This window comes from Rhinopithecus roxellana, chromosome 4, assembly GCF_007565055.1.
Source record: "Rhinopithecus roxellana isolate Shanxi Qingling chromosome 4, ASM756505v1, whole genome shotgun sequence".
Classification (NCBI taxonomy): Eukaryota; Metazoa; Chordata; class Mammalia; order Primates; family Cercopithecidae; genus Rhinopithecus; species Rhinopithecus roxellana.
Window position 1 is genome coordinate 74,942,591 of NC_044552.1, and position 24,483 is coordinate 74,967,073.

General features: G+C 41.9%; 1 protein-coding gene across 1 annotated transcript in view; it reads left to right on the plus strand.

The window, feature by feature from the left end:
• Positions 1-5,509: 5,509 nt before the first annotated feature.
• Positions 5,510-24,483, plus strand: part of OSTM1 (osteoclastogenesis associated transmembrane protein 1) — a 34,788-nt gene continuing 15,814 nt past the window's right edge. The window contains exons 1-2 of the mRNA XM_010382490.2: positions 5,510-6,016; positions 17,233-17,347. Coding sequence (XP_010380792.1) covers positions 5,615-6,016; positions 17,233-17,347 — 517 coding nt within the window. The 5' untranslated portion in view covers positions 5,510-5,614. The remainder of the gene's footprint in view (positions 6,017-17,232; positions 17,348-24,483) is intronic.

A 24,483-nucleotide genomic window follows, 5' to 3' on the forward strand; every position in this document is an offset into this window, starting at 1 on the left:
CTGAGTTCTAGGGCTCTGCCCACCACCTGATCCTCCCTATACTACCACAGCTGATGCTCTCTTCAAAGTGCCACCTGCCTCCTGGCAGGAGGCCAATCAGCACAAAAATAGTGCATTAAACAACCAAAAACTAAGGACCCTCACAGAGTTCATTTCACCCCCCTGCCACCTCCTCCAGAGCAGGTGAGGCACGTGCACGTATCCACAGCTGAGACACGTGCAGACTGTTCACATCACAGAACCCAGTGCAGACAATCCCCAGTACCAGCCCAGAGCCTGGTAGACCTGCTGGGTGGCTACATCCAGAAGAGAAATAACAATCACAACAGCTCAGTGCTCAGGAAGCCACATCCCTAGGAAAAGGGAGAGAGTACTTCATTAAGGGAATACCCCATGGGACAAAAGAATTTGAACAGCAGCCTTGAGCCCTAGACCTTTCCTCTGGCACAGCCTACCCAACTGAGAAGGAACCAGAAAAACAATTCTGGTAATATGATAAAACAAGGTTCTTCAACATCCATAAAAAAATCACACTAGCTCACCAGCAAAGGATCCAAACCAAGAAGAAATCCCTGATTTACCTGAAAAAGAATTCAGAAGGTCAGTTATTAAGCTAAAATCAAGGAGGCACCAGAGAAAAGCAAAGTCCAATTTAAGGAAATAAAAAATGATACAAGAAATGAGGGGAGAAATCATCAGTGAAATAGATAGCATAAATAAAAAACAATCAAATTCCTGAATCAAAACTTCAGGAAACAATGGATGCACTTACAGAAACACAAAATGCTCGGCAAAGTCTCAGCAATAGAATCAAACAAGCAGAAGAAAGAACTTCAGAGCTCAAAGACAAGGTTTTCAAATTAATGCAATCTGAAAAAGACAAAAAAAGAATAAGAAAATATGCCCCAGTATGCTGATTATTACTTTATTTCCAAATTTGAGGTAATTTTTCTTAACCATTTCCCATGAAAACAAATTTTTTGAAAGTCTCACAGAGTCTTGATTAACATTTTGAATTTACAAGAGGAATGTGAGGTGGCATCGCAGGTCAATTTCTCTTCCTCTTTTCTGGTTTCCAGACGTTTCCCTTTGATTGCTAGTTTTTGCTGTTACAATATCGCAGGCAAGAGATGCAAAGGACCTGAATTTAGGCAATAGCATTACTTTTTTTTTTTTTTTAATTAGGTTTACATTTAAGACAAGACCTTTCCTTATTTTTATTCTTCTTATTCTTACACTATGGGGCTATTGTATTATGATAAATATAATCTTCTCTCATAATCATTAGTTAATCTCATCAGCAATATACATAACTACCATCTAATTCTCAGACACTATTTGAATTTTGCTAGTTGTCCCAGTAATGTCCTGTCAGGTGCAGTTCCTTAATCTTTCCTTGACTTTTGTAGCTGTAACACTTTTGAAGATTATAGTCGAGATATTTTACGTAATGAACTTTAATTTGGTTTGTCTGACACCTCCCTCACGATTAGAATCAGATTATGCATCTTTGGCAGGAATATAACAGAACTGACACTGTATTCTTCTAATTGCAGCCTATCAGGTGCATACAATTTCTGTATGTTCCATTATGATGATGTTCATGTTGATCGTTTAATTAACATAGGACTGGACAAGCTTTTCCACTGTAAATTTACTCCTTTTTCCCCATTTGTAATTAATAAGTATCTGGTAGGGAGAATCTATGAAAATAAATGTACTTATCAATCTATTACTTAAATTGATCCCTGTAAGCTTGTGGTTTTATGTAATGGGTTATAATTTGTTAACCATTATTTCGATGCTGAGATTGACTCAGATTTGACCAGTGGGAGTCTATTTAAGATGGTTTCTGTATGCCCTTGACATGTTTCCAACATTATTCTTTGAGCACTTCCTTACTTTCTGGCACAAGATGATCCAGTCTCAATTTGTGCTTTTTCTGAATCAGCCATTCCTCCAAGGATCTTTGGTTCCTTTTAGTGGAGAATGATACTTAGAATCCAAGATCTGGGCATTATGCATGCTCATTATCACTAGGGTACCTTTGCTACTAAGTGCTAAGTGGACAAAGCCAGAGGAAATACACACACACACATATATGTATACATACAGCATATATTCATATATGTACATACACATAAAAATATATATACATATATATTTACATCTATATTTATTTCCATACTATATATAGTTGGCCCTCTGTATCCATGGGTTCTGCATCCTTGGATTTGACCAACTGCAGGTCTAAAATATTTGAGGGCTGGGTACAGGGGCTCATACTGCTAATTCCTGGACTTTGGGAGGCTGAAGTGGGAGGATCACTTGAGCCCAGGAGTCTGAGACTAGTCTGGGCAACACAGGAAGACCCCATCTCTACAAAAAAAGAGAAAAATAATTCAAAAATAAAACCACAATAAAAAGTAACATGCCACTGAAAGTACATTAAAAATGGTAACTTTTATGTTATATTTTACCATAATTTTTAAAAAAGTATTATCTCCTAGTAGAAAAAAAGTAACAATAAAAAATAATATAAATTAAAAAACCAAACATAGTATAACCACTATTTACAAAGCATGTATATGGTATTAGGTACTGTAAGTAATCTAGATATGATTTAAAAGTATAAAGAAGATGCTTTAACAGAATGTAAGAAAAAGAGTATACAGAAGGAAATGTGTAGGTTATATGCAAATACTATGGCATTTTATGTAAAGGACTTGAGGATCTGAAGATTTCGGCATCTGTGGGGGGGGTCTTGAAACCATTCCCCAGCTGGTATCAATGGATGACTATGTATTTTAAGCTATGAATTTGCACTGATATTTCGAATTTTAATCCAACATTAGAGTTCATTTCTCTCTTTTCATATTTGTAACTTTCTTCTCTGACAGTCTGAAACTGGACTCCAATTATTCTTAATATATTTACTGATTCCATCAATCCTTCTGAATGCAAGCAACCTCCCAGTCACCGCTGCCAATCCTCTGCATGGAGACCCTTCTTATCTACTCAGAACCCAATACTCTGCATCAGGCTGATGCTGCCACCCTACCTCACACCACTGTCCTCTTCATCTTACCTGTGCTCTGACACCTCTCTCTGGGTCTCTGACACCCCATCCCTACCAAGCACAGATGCCTTCTTGCTCTACTTGACCTTTAAGATTGAATTGTTCCAGGAATGGAAAGCAAAGGAAGAGGGAAAGTGTCTGTAATTTCCTTAACATTTTTTTTTTTTTTTTTTTGAGACGGAGTCTCGCTCTGTCACCCAGTCTGGAGCACAGTGGCATGATCTTGGCTCACTGCAACCTCTGCCTCCCAGGTTCAAGAGATTCTCCTGCCTCAGCCTCCTGAGCAGCTGGGATTACGGGCACCTGCCACCACACCTGGCTAATTTTTGTATTTTCAGAAGAGATGGGGTTTCACCATGTTGGCCAGGCTGGTCTCGAACTCCTGACCTCAGGTGATCTGCCTGCCTCGGTCTCCCAAAGTGCGGGGATTATAGGCATGAGTTACCGTGCCCAGCCCCTTAACATGCTTTTTGAAGCCATCCTTTTTACCATTACAAACAATATTGCAATGAATAAGTGTCTATGACAAGGTTGTGAACTTGCTGCATCAAAGAGCACGTGCATCAAAGAGCACGTGTTGTTGATTCTGCACATTGATTTCCATAGAAGTTAACAATTTACACATTCACTTACAACACAGAATGGTGCTTTAAAGAATTTAAAAGAAAAATAATTCTAATACGCAGAAAGACCTAAGAGTTACGTGATGACTTTTGCAAAACTTAAGACAACTTATTTTCTCTTTTGGAAATACATTTATTGGTATACAAATCAAATTTCCTACTATTCAGTTTCTTATAAACAAAAATGAAACAAAATTTAGCTATCCAAAGCAAATTTAGGCACATAAAACAACAACTAAACAGGCGGGGTAAAAAACAACTGTAAGAACCCCCAAGCTAGGCAAAGCAGCCTGTGCCTGTAGTCCAGTTGTCTGGCAGGCCGAGGCAGCCTCCTGAGGATCCCTTGAGCCTAGGAGTTCGAGTCCTTCCTGGGCAGTCTAGCGAGACTATGTCTCTAAACCAAACCAAATACACAACAACGACAACAACAAAGTTTTGGAAGAACCGTCAGAAACATAAATTAGGACTCTAAGGTAAGTAGAATTTAGTGCAGCAGCTCTGCAATTTACAAGGCAAAAATTACAACCCTGAAAAGCAGGATGACACAAAGCCCGGAAGTAATTTTCTACCAACCTGGTTGGTCAGATACTTGTCAGATAACTGTTTTTCAGATTATGAGCTTAAATTCTTTTTACAGACTGGCAATGGTATCAGGACGTTTTTTCGAGTGTCCCCTGCTATTGCCTCGGGCATGTCAGAAACTGGATAGGAGTTTGAAGTTGAGTAGTTTGTTCAGGATTTCCTGGGTTTTAGCACTGAACGCGCTGCGTCCCTGGTACCCCTTCAGTTCCAAGCAAACCTGCTTCTTGGCCACTGTCGGACCAGACTTGCGTCAAGTACAGTCGCCACTACACAGATGTGGCTACTTAAATTTAAGTTAAATACTTACTTATTTTTGAGATGGGGGTCTCACCCTGTCGCGAAGGCTGGAGAGCAGTGGCGCGATCTTGGCTCACTGCAGCCTCGACCTCCTGGCTCAAGCCATCCTCCCCGCTCAACCTAGGACTACAGGCTTGCGCCACCACGCCCAACGGCGGATTTTTGTATTTTTAGTAGAGACGGGGTTTCGCCTCCAACTCCTGGCTTCAAGCGCTCTGCCTACCTCGGCCTCAAAGTGCTGGGATTACAGGCGTGAGCCACCCCGTCCGGCCCTAAATTAAATAAAATTTAAAATTCAGTTCCTCAGCCGGCTCAACACCATAAATGTGTCCAGTGGCTGCCTTAATAACGCAGATGTAGAATATTTCCCTCATCCCAGAGAGTTCCATCTGACAACGCTGAGGCAGACAGTTGAGAGCTTTTTAAAAAACAAAAAGCTCGGAAACCGCTAGGCTCCACCACCTGTAATAACCAACCGGCATTATTACTCTCTCCAAATGGGATGAGGAAAAAACTACGCTAAGGAACACCACGCAGAAAATCTGCCGAGGCACCGGCCAGCGGGCTTTCTCTGCGAACGCAGCCGACGGTCATTTCCACAGCGGAGGCCGTCGTCCGTCCAGCGAGGTAAGAAACTTGTAGGACGCCCGGAACTCCCAGAGAGGTGGGCGTTCAAGGGTCACGACCCCCGAGATGCAATTGTCCAAAGCGGTGGGCGCTCGTAGTCACCGGCTGGCGAGCCTGGGCTCGGCAGCCCTCAGTGCTCCGCTCCGGCCCGCACCGCGTCTAACGCCAGCTGGGGAGCGCGCAGCCGCAGGGTGGGCGCGTCCCGCACGCGCGCAGGCCTGCGTACGGGAGACAGCCGGCAGCCAATGGGGCGGGGCGTCGCGCGCAAGGGGCGGGGCCGTGACGCGCCCTCCTCGTGACCCGGCTCTCGGCCTGCGCTTGCGGAAACCGGAAGCGGCGGCTGTCTGCGGTGCCGGTTGGGGGCGGAGGGGTGGTGGTGGGCGCCTTGGGGTGTGTGAGCCCCGTGATGGAGCCGGGCCCGACAGCTGCGCGGCGGAGGTGTTCGTTGCCGCCGTGGCTGCCGCTGGGGCTGCTGCTGTGGTCGGGGCTGGCCCTGGGCGCGCTCCCCTTCGGCAGCAGTCCGCACCGGGTCTTCCACGACCTCCTGTCGGAGCAGCAGTTGTTGGAGGTGGAGGACTTGTCCCTGTCCCTGCTGCAGGGTGGAAGGCTGGGGCCTCTGTCGCTGCCCCCGGACCTGCCGGATCTGGATCCCGAGTGCCGGGAGCTCCTGCTGGACTTTGCCAACAGCAGCGCAGAGCTGACAGGGTGTCTGGTGCGCAGCGCCCGGCCCGTGCGCCTCTGTCAGACCTGCTACCCCCTCTTCCAACAGGTCGTCAGCAAGATGGACAACATCAGCCGAGCCGTGGGGGTGGGTACAGGACCACGTCCCGCACTGTGGCGCGGGAGAGTTGGGAAAGGAGGAGGATGTAATGATGGTCAATGCTGGGGGCCTCAGTTTCCCCAACAGTAAGAAAAAGGGGTTGGACTTTGTGGAGTTGGGACATTAGGAAAAGGGGGTGGCATTATGGGGCTTGGGGTTTGGGTTTTTGCTTCAATGAATGCTGTTGGACAGCTTTTGTTCATATAGGTGTGATTGGTTTTCTTGGGGGTCCTGATGCCTCAACCCTCTTCCTCTTCCTCCGCCCAATCCACCATAGCTTCTCCTCATCTTCTCCAGGAGTTCCCGGGAAGGATCCTTTTCTGAAACAGATGGGGTGGAGACACTGGTAGTGGTTGGGAATTTGAGCTTTGTAGCCGGAAATGTTCCATGTCCACCACCTTCTAACTATGTAACCTTGGATTAATTGTGTTCTCAGAACCTTAATTTCCTCCTCTATAAAGTGGAAAGAACAGCTGCCTAATGCGGCTGTTGGAAGAATTAAAAGAGATATTGCCTGTGACTTCATCTTTGTGATATAGACAGTCTGGAGCTAGCGGCCAGGAGTCCAGTTCCATTCTGCTTATTAGCAGTATACTCTGGGCAAGTTACTTACATTCTCTGTCCCTGTTTACTAATCTGTAAAATGGGGATAGGCCGGGCGCAGTGGCTCACGCCTGTAATCCCAGCACTTTGGGAGGCCAAGGCGGGTGGATCACGAGGTCAGGAGATCAAGACCATCCTGGCTAACACAGTGAAACCCCGTCTTTACTAAAAAATACAAAAAATTAGCCTCACGTTGTGACAGGCGCCTGTAGTCCCAGCTACTCTGGAGGCTGAGGCAGGAGAATGGCGTGAATCTGGGAGGCGGAGCTTGCAGTGAGCCGAGATCGCGCCACTGCTCTCCAGCCTGGGCGACAGAGCGAGACTCCGTCTCAAACAACATCAACAACAACAAAAACAACAACAAATTAGAAAACTGACACATAGTAATACCTCTAAGTAAATGGGAGATAAAATTTTAAGAAATTGTAAGACTGCACTTCATTCTTGGTACCTTGAGGGTGTTTCTAGTTGTGTGGTACCTGCTGTGAGGGCCTTAATTTAAAAAAGAAAAACAGACACAATTCCTGCTCTTAAGTACTTTATAAAGTTTAGGAAAATATTAGAGTGTCAGGGTTGGTGGGAGTCACGAGGTGTGGGCCGGATATGTTTGGTAAAGGAAAAACATGAGGAATAACATTGGGATTGGAGAATGAGAAAGTTCCTCTTGTATTAAGGGGACAGCAAGTAGTCTCATGAAAATGTGGTTGGAATCATTTCATAAATTTAAACTTGTCTAAACTTGTTTGTAGTTGCACTAAATATAAATTTGTATCTAGTTGTATCCTGCTTTAAGTCAGCCTGTTATTATTTAAAATAAATCTGTCATGGCTGTGTGTGGTGGCTCATGCCTGTAATCCCAGCACTTTGGGAGGCTGAGGTGGAGGATCGCCTGAGGTCAGGAGTTTGAGACTAACCTGACCAACATGGTGAAACCCCTGTCTCTACTAAAAACACAAAAATTATCCGGGTGTGGTGGCATATGCCTGTAGTCCCAGCTGCTCTGGAAGCTGAGGCAGAAAGATCACTTGACCCTGGGATGCCAAGGTTGCAGTGGGCCGAGACTGCGCCCCTGCACTCTAGCCTGGGCAACAGAGTGAGACTCTATCTCAAAATAAATAAATAAATAAATAAATAAATAAATAAATAAAAATAAAAATCTGTCATTTTACATAGATGGGGAATTTATTTGCATTAGATAAATTCTGTAGTCAACCTTTCTGTAAAGAGCATGTGTTTTTGTTTGTTTTTTCTTTTTTTTTTTGAGACAAGGTCTCGCTCTGTTGCCCAGGCTAGAGTGCGGTGGTGTCATCTCGGCTCACTGCAGTCTCTGCCTTCTGGGTTCAAGTGATTCTCCTGCCTCAGCTTCCCGAGTAGCTGGAACTACAGGTGTGCACCACCACACCTGGCTATGTTTTTTATTTTTAGTAGAGACAGGTTTCACCATGTTGGCCAGGCTGGTCTCGAACTCCTGGCCTCAAATAATCCACCCACCTCGGCCTCCCAAAGATTTGGGATTACAGGTGTGAGCCACCACATCTGGCCAAGGACATATTTTCAAGGTAAATAAATTCAGGCTTACATGCAGTATTTTCCAGGCACACTTGCGTTGGGTATAGCAAGGAATATATATCTTACTATCACTTTAAAACATAGTACCCAAGACATGTCCCTATCAACTGCAGCAGAATATGATATAGCATCATATTCAGTGTTGAGCCGTTAAGATGAGTTGTGTTAGGGTTCCATTTCCTCTAAAGGACAAGTGCTATTGCGGGTGGAATGGCCAGGGATCATGATGCAAAGTGTGGGTCTTTGGAGGCAGCAAAGCTTTTCTCGTATGTGTAGGTACTGTGGAATTAAAAAGAGGCTAAAAGTAGCACCTCAAACTCTAGTGTGCAGTATTATAGGCATCACCCAATCTGCATATGAATTTCTATATGAATTCCCCACTACCCAGAGGAGGCTTCCCAGTGGGGGAGTTGTAGAAACCCCCTTCCTCTCCCTCAGATTCTACCAGCAACCTGGGTACCCAGCTCAACTCACCCTGATGTGAAAGGAAGTAGATAAATAGGTGAAAAGAGGCAGGGAAACTTTTTTTGTATTTTCTCTCCAACTCATCCTAGGCCTTGGTCTCAGCTCCCCTTCTTTCCCGAGTAGAGCTGTATATGATTCTTTAGCTCAAAAGCATGACTTCTACTTTTGAAGTAGTTGTGAGGTACTTTATAGATTTAAAAGGCTATACGGACTGGTTTGGGAGTTGAACCATCATGTATAATAATGAATTTATGAGACCAGGCATGGTGGCTCATGCCTGTAATCCCAGTGCTTTGGGAGGTTGAGGCAGGCAAATCACCTGAGGCCAGGAGTTCGAGACCAGCCTGGCCAACATGGTGAAACACTGTCTCTACTAAAAATAAAAAAATAAAAATAAAAATTAACTGGACGTGGTGGTGCCCAGCTACTCAGGAGGCTGAGGCAGGAGAATTGCTTGAACCCGGGAGGAGGAGGTTACAGTGAGCCAAGATAGTGCCACCACTCTCCAGCCTAGGGGACAGAGTGAGACTCCATCGCAAAAAAACGAAACAAAAACCTATGGAAAAATGTGTCATGAGTGAACTTGAAGGAATTAATTGTCTTTTGGGGAGGTTTATTTATCCAGTGTAATGTTTTTTTTTGGGGGGGACAGAGTCTCACTCTGTTGCCCAGGCTGGAGTGCAGTGGCGCAATCTCTGCTCACTGCAAGCTCCACCTCCCAGGTTCATGCCATTCTCCTGCCTCAGCCTCCTGAGTAGCTGGGACTACAGGTGCCCACTATCACACCCGGCTGATTTTTTATATTTTTAGTAGAGACGAGGTTTCACCGTGTTAGCTAGGATGGTCTCGATCTTCTGACCTTGTGATCTGCCCGCCTTGGCCTCCCAAAGTGCTGGGATTACAGGCGTGAGCCACCGCACCCAGCCTTTTTTTCTTGAGACAGAGTTTCCCTCTTGTTACCCAGGCTGGAGTGCAATGGCATGATCTCAGCTCACTGCAACGTTCGCCTCCTGGGTTCAAGCCATTCTCCTGCCTCAGCCTCTCAAGTAGCTGGGATTACAGGCGCCTGCCACCACACCTCGCTAATTTTTGTATTTTTAGTAGAGACAGGGTTTCACTATGTTGGCCAGGCTGGTCTCGAACTCCTGACCTCAGGCGATCCACCCATCTCTATCTCCCAAAGTGCTGGGATTACAGGCATGAGCCATCACGCCCGGCCTATCCAGTGTAATGTATTTTGTTTGACTCAGACTCAGTCTTTCCCTTAAATTAGTTTTTAGCAAGCACCTACGATTCTTGAATACTGGGCTGGTAAAAGGATAAGAAGGAAAAGAAGGGTAAGATTCAGCCCTCAAACTATTGGTATAGTTAGGGGAAATAAAGTACCTTATATGGGGAAATAGGAAAATATCAGTGAGTGTTATAAATTGTACCACAGCAATTTAGAGCAAAAGAGTGAAAGGAATGCCAAGTTAAAGGAGGGAACAGGGCCAAGTGCAGTGGCTTATGCCTGTAATCCCAGCACTTTGGGAAGCCAAGGCAGGTGGATCACTTGAGGCCAGGAGTTCGAGACCAGCCTGGCCAACATGGCAAAACCCCGTCTCTACTAAAAATACAAAAAATTAACCAGGAGTAGTGGTGTGTGCCTATAATCCCAGCTACTCAGGAGGCTGAGGTGGGAGAATCACTTGAACCTGGGAGGCTGAGGTTTCAGTGAACCAAGTTTGCACCCCTGCACTCCACCCTAGGTGACAGAGTGAGACTCCGTCTCAAAAAAAGAAAAAAAAAAAAAATGAGGGAACAGAGCAAGGCTGATTCATCAGAGGAAACCTACAAGCTGAATCTCAAGGCATTCTTTCTACCCTTCTTTAGTGTGAATGGACATTGATTGATTGAGAGAGGAGAGGAGTATAACAAGGAGAAAAAAAGAATCAAAGCCAGAAACTAGTAAGCTATTTATGTGGTACAGCAATATAATTAACTATAATAAAATTCCCTGATAAGAATCCTAGGTTCTTGTCACTTCCTTTTAGAATTTCTGGGACAGGGATTGCATATAGTTTTGTTATCTCAAGGTAAAAAATACAGTGTGATTTCTGAAACCTGAATGATAGAACTGAGGGATTCCTTCTTCCTTAGAGTCATACTTGCTCCTTTTAGTTTAAACTGATAGGGACATAGTTTCATTGTGATTCAGCATTATCAGAATGGTCCTGAGGATGCTTTTGCCCCCTCAGTTTCTGAATTGGTAGGCTCTGTCCTATTCTACTTGGTTTGTTTAAAATTTAGATAGTGTTTAAAATTTAGATTTATAGATCCATCCATCTACCTATCTATCTCTATCTATGTATCTGTATATCTTTGTGAAGTGCTAATCATTTGGGTTATGTATTTGGTGAGTATTCAATATACTTTTACTATAGATTATTAACTAACAAATTCTTAGGACTATAGGGAGAAAACCAGAACATAGTATAATAATCTATGCCTTTCATTAGAGATCAGAAAATGTAATATTTCTTCTGCATTCATTCAAGAAAATATTATTGAGTACCTATTATGTATAGGTTGTGGTAGCTGCTAGGGATATAGCGTGAATGAGCAGAGCTTATAGTCTGAAGACAGACATTAAGCATCTCCTTATACAAATAATTATTTAATTCATGTGTAATAAGTGTTGCTGATTAAAAAACTCAGATGCTACCAATGCATATGACAAGAGTGCTGATCTAGAGTATGACTGGGGGGTAGGTAGAATGGTCAGTGATTAAAGCAGACACCTACAATTTGAGAGGACATGGGGCAGGGGAGGGAAGGTATACATGTAAAGAAATAGCAGGCATGAAGACTGAGATGGAAAGGAGTTTGTGGTGTATTTGAGGTCTAGAACACAGCACAGTGAGCAAGAAGGAGACCCGTGGTCTGAGCCTAAAGAAGTAGACAGGCGGCAGGTCATGTGGGCCTTGTAGGATATGTTAAGGATTTTAGACTTTGATTTTAAAGCAGTATGATGTTATTGAAAGGTTTAATTCTGTGGAGTGACATAATCAGATTTGTACTTTGCTGTGTGACAGAAAATGGAGGGGGTTGGGGCTGGGGAGGGTAGGGGAAGAAGATATGTGGGAAGATGAATTAGACTATTACAGTGGTATGAGAGACAGTAGTGGCTGGACTATGTGGGGGCCATCATCACGGGGAGAAATGGGTAGATTTCAGAGATACTTAGGAGGCAGAAATTACAGGCTTGGAGGTTAATTGAAAGTGGGGAGTAAGGAAAAGGTAGTGATGATTTCCAGGGTTTTAATAAGAGCAGCTTAGTGAATAGGGTTGTCATTTACTGAGCTGGCAGGAGGAGTCTGTTTAGTGGGGGAAGATCATTAACTCAGTTTTGAATTTGTTGATTTTGAGGTATTTATGAGCTTTCTAAGTGGAGATATTGCCTATGAGGTTGAATATAGACATCTAGAGGACTGGACTGGAGATAACGCCTTTGGAAGTGTCGGCATAAAAATGGCATTTGAAATTATGACTTGGGTGAACATACCTGAAGAATGAGTAGGAACACTAAGAATTTAAGATTAAGTAAAGGGTAAACTCTCAAAGGTGACTGAGAAGGAAGAACTGGAGAGATAAAGAAGAATGAGGAGAACACGATGTCCTGCAAATCAAGGAAAAGGGAAGAGGTGGTTATTTTTGTCAAATCCTGCTGAGAGAATTGGAGGTACATCTGTCAACACTGGCAGTATTGGTGACACTAGCAAGAGTGAATTTGATGGAGTCCTTGGGTATGAAAGTGAGATCAGAGTGGGTTGAACAAACAGGGATTGGAAGATGAGGATGTGGTAAGTGTGAACCTAGACAACTGCTGAAGAGTTTGACCTTGATGGGGAGATAAGAAAGACAGGTCACTAAAGAGCAATGTGGGACTCAGAGACTTTCTTTCATTTCTCTCTCTCTCTGTCTTTTTTTTAGACAGAGGCTTGCTCTGTCAGCTAAGCTGGAATGCATGGCACAATTTCAGCTCACTGCAACCTCCACCTCCCGGGTTCAAGCGATTCTCCAGCCTCAGCCTCCCGAGTAGCTGGGACTATAGGTGTCCACCACCACACCTGGCTAATTTTTATTTTTTATTTTTTATTTTTTTTGAGACAGAGTCTTGCTCTGTCGCCCAGGCTGGAGTGCAGTGGCATGATATCGGCTCACTGCAAGCTCCGCCTCCCGGGTTCACGCCATTCTCCTGCCTCAGCCTCCCGAGTAGCTGGGACTACAGGCACCCGCCACCTCGCCCGGCTAGTTTTTCATATTTTTTAGTAGACACGGGATTTCACCATGTTAGCCAGGATGGTTTCGATCTCCTGACCTTGTGGTCCACCCGTCTCGGCCTCCCAAAGTGCTGGGATTACAGGCTTGAGCCACCGCGCCCGGCCTAATTTTTATATTTTTAGTAGAGACGGGGTTTCACCATGTTGGCCAGACTGATCTCAAACTCCTGACCTCAAGTAATCCGCCTGCCTCAGCCTCCCAGAGTGCTGCAATTATAGGCATGAGCCACCATGCCAGGCTGACTTTCTGTTATTTCTTTCCATTCCCCTGTCCCTCCATTCCTCTGTCCTGCCTTCTTTTCTTCCTTGCCCAAGATGGGCGAGAGCTGGACATGTTTAAATGTTGATAGTAAGGGTCCTTTAGAGAAGGTGAAGATTCTGTAGGAGGGAGTGGGAAGCAGACAAGGTCAGTTTCTAGAAAAGGCAGGGTAGATGGGATCTAGGGCATCCTTAGAGAGATGGGCCTTGAAAGGGACAGGTGCCTTCCTCACCATAATAGGAGGGTAGAACTAGAGGTTACATGTAGAGGTAGGCAGGTTAGAGTTTCAGCTTGAAGGCTTCTGTTATCCAGGAGGCTAGATCTTCTCTTGAGAGTAAAGAGTGGGAGAGGGATCAGAGTTTCTGGGAGAGTGGAGAAGTTATAAAAAGGAGAGAATGAGCAGACAGAAAAGTGAGGGGTATGGTTTAGGATTATGGATTTACTGTGGAATTAATCTGTGTTGTTAACTTTTTGCCAGCAACTCCTGACTTCCTGGGTGCAGGCATGATCAAAAGAAATGGCTGGCTTCATGATGGTTAGGGTTCTGCTAAGTGGTTATGATAGATTTGAGTATTAAGAGGTCTAAGTATAAACAAGGACCATTGTTTTTTTGGTCACTTGGCGAGGTGTTGGGAATACAAAGATGTGGCAGTTTCCATTTTATTTTTTTTATTTTTTTATTTTTTTATTTTTATTTTTATTTTTTTTTTTGAGACGGAGTCTTGCTCTGCCACCAAGGCTGGAGTGCAGTGGCCGGCTCTCAGCTCACTGCAAGCTCCGCCTCCCGGGTTCACGCCATTCTCCTGTCTCAGCCTCCCGAGTAGTTGGGACTACAGGCGCCCGCCTCGTCGCCCGGCTAGTTTTTTGTATTTTTTAGTAGAGACGGGGTTTCACCGTGTTAGCCAGGATGGTCTCGATCTCCTGACCTCGTGATCCGCCCGTCTCGGCCTCCCAAAGTGCTGGGATTACAGGCTTGAGCCACCGCGCCCAGCCAGCAGTTTCCATTTTAAAGGGACGTCTGTCCAGAAGAGAAACCTAAACGTAATAGGTGGATGTCATGCTTTAAGAAACCATGCATCAGGGTAATGATGCATGGGTCCCACATTGCTCTTTAGTGACCTCTCTTTCTTATCTCCCCATCAAGGCCAAACTCTTCAGCAGTTGTCTAGGTTCACTCTTCCCACATCCTCATCTTCCATTCTCTGTTCAGCCTACTCTGACCTCACTTTCACACCCAAAGACACCATCAAATTCATTCTTGTTAGTGTCACCAATACTGTCAGTGTTGACAGATGTACCTCCAATTCTCTCAGCAGGATTTGACATAACCACCACTTCCCTTTTCCTTGATTTACAGGACATCATGCTCTCCTTATTTTTCTTTCTCTCTCGAATTCTTCCTTCTCAGTCACCTTTGATAGTTTACCCTCTACCCAGCTAACAGTACCTATTTCATAGAGTTGTTATGAGGATTAAGTAAGGAAGTGCAGTTGGGACATTTAGAACTGAGAAGTACTAAATAAGTACCTCATCATTGTTTGGATTATTAATCATTTCCTTTCTGTCCTCACTGCTGTCATCATCCTTTCATTATACCTGAGCTATGGAAGTAGTGTAATGAGTCTCCCTGCCTCCTCACCCTACATATCACGGCCTAAACATATATTCCTGAAACTGCTTTTCATGACACCCTCCTCAAAAATCTTTAAGAATTTCTCACTAATTCTCATGACCCTCAAGGCTTCTCATAACCTTGTTCTAACTTAGCCCTTTAATAGCCCTACTTTCATAGACTACTGAATACTCCCCGAATACCACATAATCATTATCACTTTCATCCCATGATCATTTAATTCTTATTTTCGAATCCTTTTCTCTTCCTCAATATAGGGCTTAGTTCATATCCTTCCTTCATGAACTGTTTTCTAATTTCTCAAAACTACGTTGATATCTTCCTCAACTGAACTATTCCACACACTGAACACCCATACAGGCTTTACTATATTGATTTTTAAAATAGCCAGTCACCTACTTATGAAGATTCAACTTAAGCAACTAATTACACTTATCCAACTAAACTTACTTAGAGCACTTCATGTTGGCAGCATGGTAGCTAGGTGAAATAGCATATATCATTCACTGTGTACCAGACAATGTGCTGAGTGATTAATGTATGCTATTTCATTTAATACATACAGTAACTGTAGGACCCTTGATTTTGAAACCAAACCTTAGAGAGGTAGGTCAGCTGCCCAAGGTCACTAGCTAGTGACTCAGGCTTGTATTAATACACTATTATTACTTCTACTTAAGAAGAGATAATAGGCCAGGCATGGTGGCTCATGCCTGTAATGCAGCACTTTGGGAGGTCAAGGCGGGTGGATCACCTGAGGTCAGGAGTTCAAGACCGGTCAGACCAACATGGTGAAACCCCATCTCTACTAAAAATAAAAATTATCCAGGTGTGGTGGCACGTTGCCTGTAGTCCCAGCTGCTCGGGCGGCTAAGGCAGGAGGATCACTTGAACCCAGGAGGCAGATGGTGCAGTGAGCTGAGATGGCACCACTGCACTCCAGCTGGGGTGATAGAGTGAGACTCCATCTCAAAAAAAAAAAAAGAAAAAAAAAAGTGATAATAGAAAATTTTCTTCTATGACTGGTATTGCTCAGAAGGTAATTCTAAAAAGGAGTCTTTTAAAATGTTTTGTTCATGGCCAGGTGCAGTGGCTCTAAAAATACAAAAATTAGCTGGGTGTGGTGGCGTGCGCCTGTAGTCCCAGATTCTCACTGAGGCACAAGAATTGCTTGAACCTGGGAGGCAAAGGCTGCAGTGAGCTGAGATCTTGCCACTGCACTCCAGTCTGGGTAACAGAGTGAGATTCTGTCTCAAATAACAATAATAGTAATAGTAATAATAATAATAATAATAATAATAAATAAAATGTTTTGTTCAATTCACTATTTTAAAAGCAAGCACTCATTCAAATGGACCTTTTAATGGGATGACAAAACTAAGCTACAAAGAAGATAACCTTCCCAAAATGAACATCAGCAAATATTTTAAAGCAGAGATTCTTCCATTTCTCCTTTTTTCCATTTCTTCTCCCACATGGCTATCATTTGTTTCCCAGGAGTTACCACTCTCGTCTATTATTCGTCACACTGTATAACTCCTTGTCTGTGTATCTGCGAGAGGTTCTCAAAGCCCCAGAATCGATGGCATTCTTTTATACTTTTTTTTTTTTTTTTTTTTTTTTTTGAGACGGAGTCTTGCTCTGTCGCCCGGGCTGGATTGCAGTGGCCCGGGTTTACGCCATTCTCCTGCCTCAGCCTCCTGAGTAGCTGGGACTACAGGCACCTGCCACCTCGCCCCGCTAGTTTTTTGTATTTTTTAGTAGAGATGGGGTTTCACCGGGTTAGCCAGGATGGTCTCGATCTCCTGACCTTGTGATCCACCCGTCTCGGCCTCCCAAAGTGCTGGGATTACAGGCTTGAGCCACCACGCCTGGCCTCTTTTATACTTTTTATATCATCAAAACTTCAGGATTTTTATAGTGCCTAGTAAATAGTAGGAGTTAAATAACTTTGAAAGAATTAAGGGTCAGCAGGACTTAGTTCCTTGCTTGGGGCACAAGGGAAACGAAATAGATAAGGATCAAATAATTTGGGAACTTGGATTTGTTATTTGCATAGCATGAGTTTCTTTCATTATTAAAATGATCTGCAAAAGCGTATTTTTCCATCTGAGTACAAGCTATTTAGGTACAAAGATTTTCTTCCCTTGCAGGTGAACCTAGTACCAATAAATGTTAGCTGCTAATTACTTTATTATCATTGTTATTATTAATGTTAACATTATCTGATCATATCAAACAAAATGTTACAAAGCTTGTAATAAATGTTATTTTTTGTAAGGTTTTTGCCTCAAATTGTTTGCAAAATCTAAAAATACTCAGATTGTATTTTTCTCTCTTGTTTTTGTTATAGAATACTTCAGAGAGTCAGAGTTGTGCCAGAAGTCTCTTAATGGCAGATAGAATGCAAATAGTTGTGATTCTCTCAGAGTTTTTTAATACCACATGGCAGGAGGCAAATTGTGCAAGTAAGTAAGTCTTTCTTTTTCTTGTTGCAGTTACAGTTCAGTAGTACAAATGTCAGATTTTATTTTAGTGAATTTTGGGATCTTTGAAGCTGGATAATACTTTTTATTGCTAAGTTTAAATAAACTGTCATGGACACCATGGTTTATTAATGGCAACTGAGCAAATGGTGAAAGGTAGAAAAGTGTAGCAGTTACTATGCGCTTTGGATTTAGACAGACTTGAATTTGATTCTAAGCTCTGCCACTTACCAGCCCTAACCTACTAGCTGTCAGATATGGGAGAAAAACTTTGCCTCTTGGAAGTTCAGTTTCTTCATCTGTAAATTGGTGGTAATGATAGAACCTATCTTATATAGTCGCCTTGAGAATTAAGTGAAGTAAATTGTGTAAAGCACTTAGCTCAATGCCTGACACATATTTAATGTTCAAGAAATGTTAACTGTTTAGTATAATAATAATTATGATGTTTACAGTAATCTGTCAAGTGGTGTGTGGCAGGGGGTGGGGTGGGATGATAACATCTGTTCTACCTTCTTTGCAGGTTTGTGTGTAATTGTGTAATAAAATAAGATCTGTTTTTAGATAGTCTTTGGAAAAATTAAAATCACTATTCCAATTCAGTTGGTGTTTTGAATACCAACTATGTGCCGGGCAGTTCTTATTTTTCAAGTCTTTCAGTTTAGTGAGTGAGAAAGATATATTTACAAATACAACCTAGGACAGACACATAAATGCTTTAATAAAGTTATAAAGTCCTTGGTGGAAGAAGAAAATAAATTTTACTGGGGAGAATATTAAGTGACTTCCTGGAGGAGCTACCTTTTGAACCTAGGCCTGTACTATTGGACATTATTTCAATAAGTAGAGATAACGCCAGTGAGGTGGCTCACACCTGTAATCCCAGCACTTTGGGAAGCCAAGGCAGAATTGCTTGAGCCCAGGAGTTTGAGACCAGCCTGGGGAACACAGTGAGACCCCCGTCTCTACCAAAAAAAAAATTTTTTTAATTAGGTGGGCATGGTGGCATGTGTCTGTAGTCCTAGCTACTTGGGAGGCTAAGGCAGGAGGATCCCTTGAGCCCAGGAGTTCAAGGATGCAGTGAGCTATGATTGTGCCACTGCATTCCAGCCTGGGCAACGGAGCAAGACCCTGTCTTAAAAAAAAAAAAAAGTAGAAATGAGAGAAGGACATGGCAGGTAGTGGCATGGGCAGAGGCACAGAGGTATAAAAGGGCAACAGATGTTCCAGGAAGCATAGTGGGAGGTAAAGTTGGCAAGGGAAAGTAGGACCTTGACTGATAGAGTAGTTTACTGTTTGGGTCAACATTTTTTATACTGCTTAGAATATCAACATATTATTAAGAAGGAGTTATAGACCAGGCATGGTGGCTCATACCTGTAATCCCAGCACTTTGGGAGGCCAAGGTGGGAGAATTGTTTGAGCCTAGGAGTTCAAGACCAACTTGGGCAACATGGCAAAACCTTCTCTAAACAAAAAATAAAAAATTAGCTGGACTTGGTGGCATGTGCCTGTAGTCCCAGCAACTTGGGAGGCTGAGATGGGAGGATTACTTGAGCCTAGGAGGTCAAGGCTGCAATCAATCATGATTGTGCCACTGCACCCCGGTCTGGGCAACAGACCTACACCCTATCTACAACAACAACATTAAAAAAAAAAAGGCCAGGCGCGGTGGCTCAAGCCTGTAATCCCAGCACTTTGGGAGGCCGAGACGGGCAGATCACGAGGTCAGGAGATCGAGACCATCCTGGCTAACACGGTGAAACCCCGTCTCTACTAAAAATACAAAAAACTAGCTGGGCGAGGTGGCGGGCGCCTGTAGTCCCAGCTACTCGGGAGGCTGAGGCAGGAGAATGGCGTAAACCCGGGAGGCGGAGCTTGCAGTGAGCTGAGATCTGGCCACTGCACTCCAGCCTGGGCGACAGAGCGAGACTCCGTCTCAACAAAAAAAAAAAAAAGAAAAGAAAGGCTTATACAGTATTCTCCTATTATGATTATACAGTATTCTGTTAGCCATGGTTTCACTTGCTGTAGTTTCAGTTACTGCAGTCAACTGCAGTCCAAAAATATTAAATGGAAAATTTCAGAAGTAAACAATATATAAGCTTAAATTGTGTATGATTCTGAGTAACATAATGAAATCCCACGACATCCTGCTTCATCTGCTTAGGCTGGGAATCATCCCTTCGTCCAGCATAACTATGCTGTAGATGCTGCCTCTCCTGCGAGGCACTCAGGAGCATCTTGGTTTTAAGGTCAGCTGCCATGGTATGGCACTGCTTGTGTTCAAGTAACCCTTAGTTTACTTACTCATTCTTCTTTTTTTTTTTTTTTTTTTTTAAGACGGAGTCTTGCGCTGTCGCCCAGGCTGGAGTGCAGTGGCCAGATCTCAGCTCACTGCAAGCTCCGCCTCCCGGGTTCCCGCCTTTCTCCTGCCTCAGCCTCCCGTGTAGCTGGGAATACAGGCGCCCGCCACCTCGCCCGGCTAGTTTTTTGTATTTTTTAGTAGAGGCGGGGTTTCACCGTTTTAGCCAGGATGGTCTCGATCTCCTGACCTCGTGATCTGCCCGTCTCGGCCTCCCAAAGTGCTGGGATTACAGGCTTGAGCCACCGCGCCCGGCCACTAATTCTTTAATAATAGTAACATAATTATTAGTTTTTGTTTTTAATCTCTTACTGTGCCTAATTTATAAATTAAACTTTATCATGGGTATGATATAGAAAAAAGATAAAATCATAGTATATAGAAGGTTTGGTACTATACTTGAAAAAATAGAAATAGAAAAAGCATATTATATAGAAGGTTTGGTACTGTACTTGGTTTCAAGCATCCATTGGGGGTCTTGGAATGTATCCCTTGAAGATAAGAGGTGACTACTATATGTTGTAATATCTTTGGGATTTACAGTGTACCTGGAATATTAAATGCATTGAGTAGTACTACAGAGTTTTTTAAAAGAATTTTGTTTTTGGCTCAATGGGGAGGCTCACACCTGTAATCCCTGCACTTTGGGAGGACACGATGGTAGTATTGCTTGAGCCCAGGAGTTCAAGACCAGCCTAGGCAACAAAAAAAAGAAAAGAAAAGAAAGGAAAAGAAAAAAATTAGCTGGGCATGGTGCCAAACGCCTGTAGTCCCAGCTGCCTGGGATGCTGAGGTGAGAGGAGTGCTTGAGCCCAGGAATTGGAGGCTGCATTGAGCTATGATTGCTGCATTGAGCTATAATTGCGCCACTGCACTCCAGCCTAGGCAACAGAGCAAGACCCTGTCTTAAAGAAAAAGGTTTTTTAAACATCATTTAACCTAGCACTTTCTAAGCCTTAAAAAAAAAAAAAAAAAAAACTGCAAAGATCCTTTTTTCATGGAACCTCATTGGAAGAAAGAGAGACCAGTAAGAAGTTTACTGCTATGGTTTAGGCAAGAAGGAAAGAAAATGTGAAGTAGGGAGGGGCCTTGGAAATAGAAGGATAGATTAAAAATTTGTGTCCCTATAAGTCATTAAGTAGCTTAGCTTTTATAAAGACTTGTCTTTTTGTTTAGTTCATATGAAGAAAAACTAAAGTGGGTGAAGAAGCCCCAGCCAGTTTTTTTCCCTTGTCATTATACCATGGTATATTGAATATTGACTTTTAAAATTTTGTCTCTGAAGCTTGACTAACACAACTTTTTTTTTTTTTTTAGCATATCCTTTACTTTTCAGAGTAAAAGTCTATACTTTTCTAGTATATATATATATATATATATACACACTATATAAATATATACTTTTCTAGTATAAATATGATTGAAGAGCATTTGCTTAACATATGTAAACCTGTTTTTAAGTATTCTTAAGCTTTTTAGAAAAATCCATTAACGTAGACAAATATGTTAATTATAAATAATTTAAAATCAGTTAATTGGAATAAGTGGATATATACTGGGATTCACTTCTTTTTTTTTACATTTTATTTAATTAATTTAATTTTTTAAGACTAGTCAAGTGCAGCAGTGAGAAGAGGAGAAAGAGTAGAACAAGGAGTTCAGTCTGTAACTGACTGTGAACAATTAATTGAGATAACTCACTACCTTCAGATGAGCCAGGGTTTCACTTCTTTTGACTGATGTGACTAAATTTATATACTTAGAAGAGGTAAGGCATTTTTGTCTTTAAAAGGTGTTTTTGTTTGTTTGATTTTTGAGACAGAGTCTTGCTGTGTTGCCCAGGCTGGAATACAGTGGCACAATCTCAGCTCACTGTAGCCTCCACCTCTTGAGGGTTCAAGCAGTCCCTCCAGCCTCAGCCTCCCAAGTAGCTGGGGCTACAGGCAGCACGAGGATGCCTAGCCAATTTTTGTGTTTTTAATGGAGAATGGGGTTTTGTCATGTTGCCCAGACTGGTCTCGGATTCCTAGACTCAAGCCTCCTTCCTTGGCCTCCCAAAGTGCTGAGATTCAAAGTGTGAGCCACTGTGCCTGGCTTAAAAGGCATTTTCTAATAAAGATTTCACTAATTCGAAGTACAGACCTTTTTTGCTCAGTTAGTTGAAAAGAAAACGTTTTACTGCATAGTTACTCAGTATGGCAGATATAAAATGCTTTAGAATAAATTCTTAGGGTATTTTGTTCCTCTGTAAGGCATCCTATCTTGAAAATATTCCTTACATTGAACTTCTGAGGACCAAATAAAATGCTAAGCAATTAGATATGACTTACTTAAAAGACTCTTCCCAATTAAAATTAATTTGGCCCAGACATGCAGTCTCAGGTAAAAGAAGCAAGGTACAGAAAAGTATGATATTTTGTGTTCTAAAAATACATATGTATTTTGAAGGAAGGTAGTTGGATAGCTGCGTGGGCAGGAAAGGAAGGAAGATTTAGTTTTCACTGTATTTGCATTTGTACCCTCTGGATTTTATGCCATATACATTTAATACCTCTTCAAAAATATATAGAAATTTAAAAAATTTAACAGAATGTTCAAATCTGTGATGCATATTTGTATGTTAGATGTGGTTGGAGAGATTAGCTATTTTCCAGAATTATGCATTAAAAATTATTGTCATTCACCATCCCATTTACGTGGCAGAAGAGTGGAAGAGTAAATCTCATTTGTGAAGAAGGAACCCTCATGACCTGGTCACTTCCTAAAGGCCACACTTCTTGATATTATTGCATTGACCATCAAGCTTCGACATATCAGTTTTGGGAGACACATTCAGACCATAGCAGGGGCTATTAGAATTTTTGTAAAATAATATTATTAAACAATAGAAAAAAATGTAAAAACATAAAAGGTAAAATATTACTAGAAAGAATATTATTAAAATGAGTATACTGCCCCAAACTATCTTTCTGTTCTGCTTAATTTAGCTTGAAATAGGGGTGGCATCTAGTCTCTGCAGTTATTATTCATGAAAAGAAGGCTAGGAATCCAAAAGAGGAGAGAATGCCATCCATGTACTACTCCCATCCCTTTTCTCCTCAGAATTCCTGTGTCTTCGAATGGTATTAGTCTTGGTAGGAAGCTGGTTATTGGAAATGGATGGAAGGTCAAAAGAAGTGTTAAGAGTGCAACTCTTTCTACTCATACCACAAACAACATGGAAACTAGCTCTTTCTTATGGAGAATGACTGCTAAAAAGTAAAGAAAATGTATTAAAGGTTTCTCAGAATTTTAAAACTGTGTATTGTTGACATAGGGATAGCCTTGTTATTGAGACCCTTCTTGCTTATTTTGTGCATACAACAGTTAAATAATCAGCAGAATGACCAGATTTCATGAGTTCGTGACTGCTTTAGTGTTTGGGTTCTTTGGTAAGCAGTATCCAGTATGAAGCATTATTGTAATAGGATAGGCTTCAAAATTATCAGTTCAGATATTTGTTCTTACACACTGAAAACTCTTTCTTTATGAGCAACCTATATCTTCAGTGATCCAGGTGATCTGGGTGATAATTAATTAGCATAATGATGCTATTGAACCACTGTGTAATCCTGATGTATATTCTGATTCATCAAAGGAAAACTAACTTTCAGGTAATACATAAAATATATGTCTCGATGCTTTAAAAAGCAACAACAGTAGTACTTAATGGTTAACCAGAAGGTCAATTAACCAAAACCTTTCTTTCCTGTATTTTATCCAGAGGGAAATGTACTAAGGGTTATAATCATATTATTTGTATCTTATAATTTAAAGTATCTTAGTGTTCATATTTGTTAAACTTAATTCGGTCATTTAGGTACAAAGTTTCCGTAGTTTATTTTGTATTTTCTGAAGCTTACCCTAAATTGGTGATTATCTTTGCTATTTTCTATAAAACTAGTTTTGAAAAACAGCAAAGATCTTTGTAAAATTCCTAAGAGATGCCAAATGCTTTATTTAAAGATGCATAATTCCTGTTATGATAATTTAGTAGGTTTCTATGTGAGGTCTTAACTCGAATCCTTAATACCCTTAAGAATGCCTCTTGAGGCCGGGCACAGTGGAGGCTGCAATGAGCTGAGATTATGCCACTGCACTCCAGCCTGGGTGACAGAGTGAGATTCTTCTGTTGCAGAAAAAAAAAAAAAGAAGAATGACTCTTAAGCTGATGCCTGAGTCTTCTCTGAGAAAGCCACTCTGCTAATCTGTCCTTGATGAGGCTCCATTGATTAAGATGAAGGAAATTCATAATGACCACTTCACTTAGTGCTTAAAGGAAGCTTTATTATTATTAATATTCTTTAACTTACCAATTTCTAAACCGTATAGCTTCTCACTGTTTATAACCTTAAGCTCCCAATTCCTGCAAAAAGATAAAAAAGGAGTTTACTAGAGATCTGTTATTTTGATTCAGAAAGTCACGGCTCTTTAATAATGAAGACTTTTTAACCCCATTATATAAATGAACTCCTTTGTGCTTTATGTTACCACCGTCTAATGATCATTGAAAAAGTTTTGATGGTACATTAATGTAGTACTTAACAAGATGACCAGTCTATATTGGCTTTTAATTTTCAAATTATTTTACGTAAAAAGTAAATGGCTGTCAATAAGATAGAAGACATTAAGTTCTTTTGTTCTTCAGAGAAGCTTTCTTTATAAATTACTTTTTAAAAAGAAATTGTTTTAATTATGTATCTTGCATAAAAGA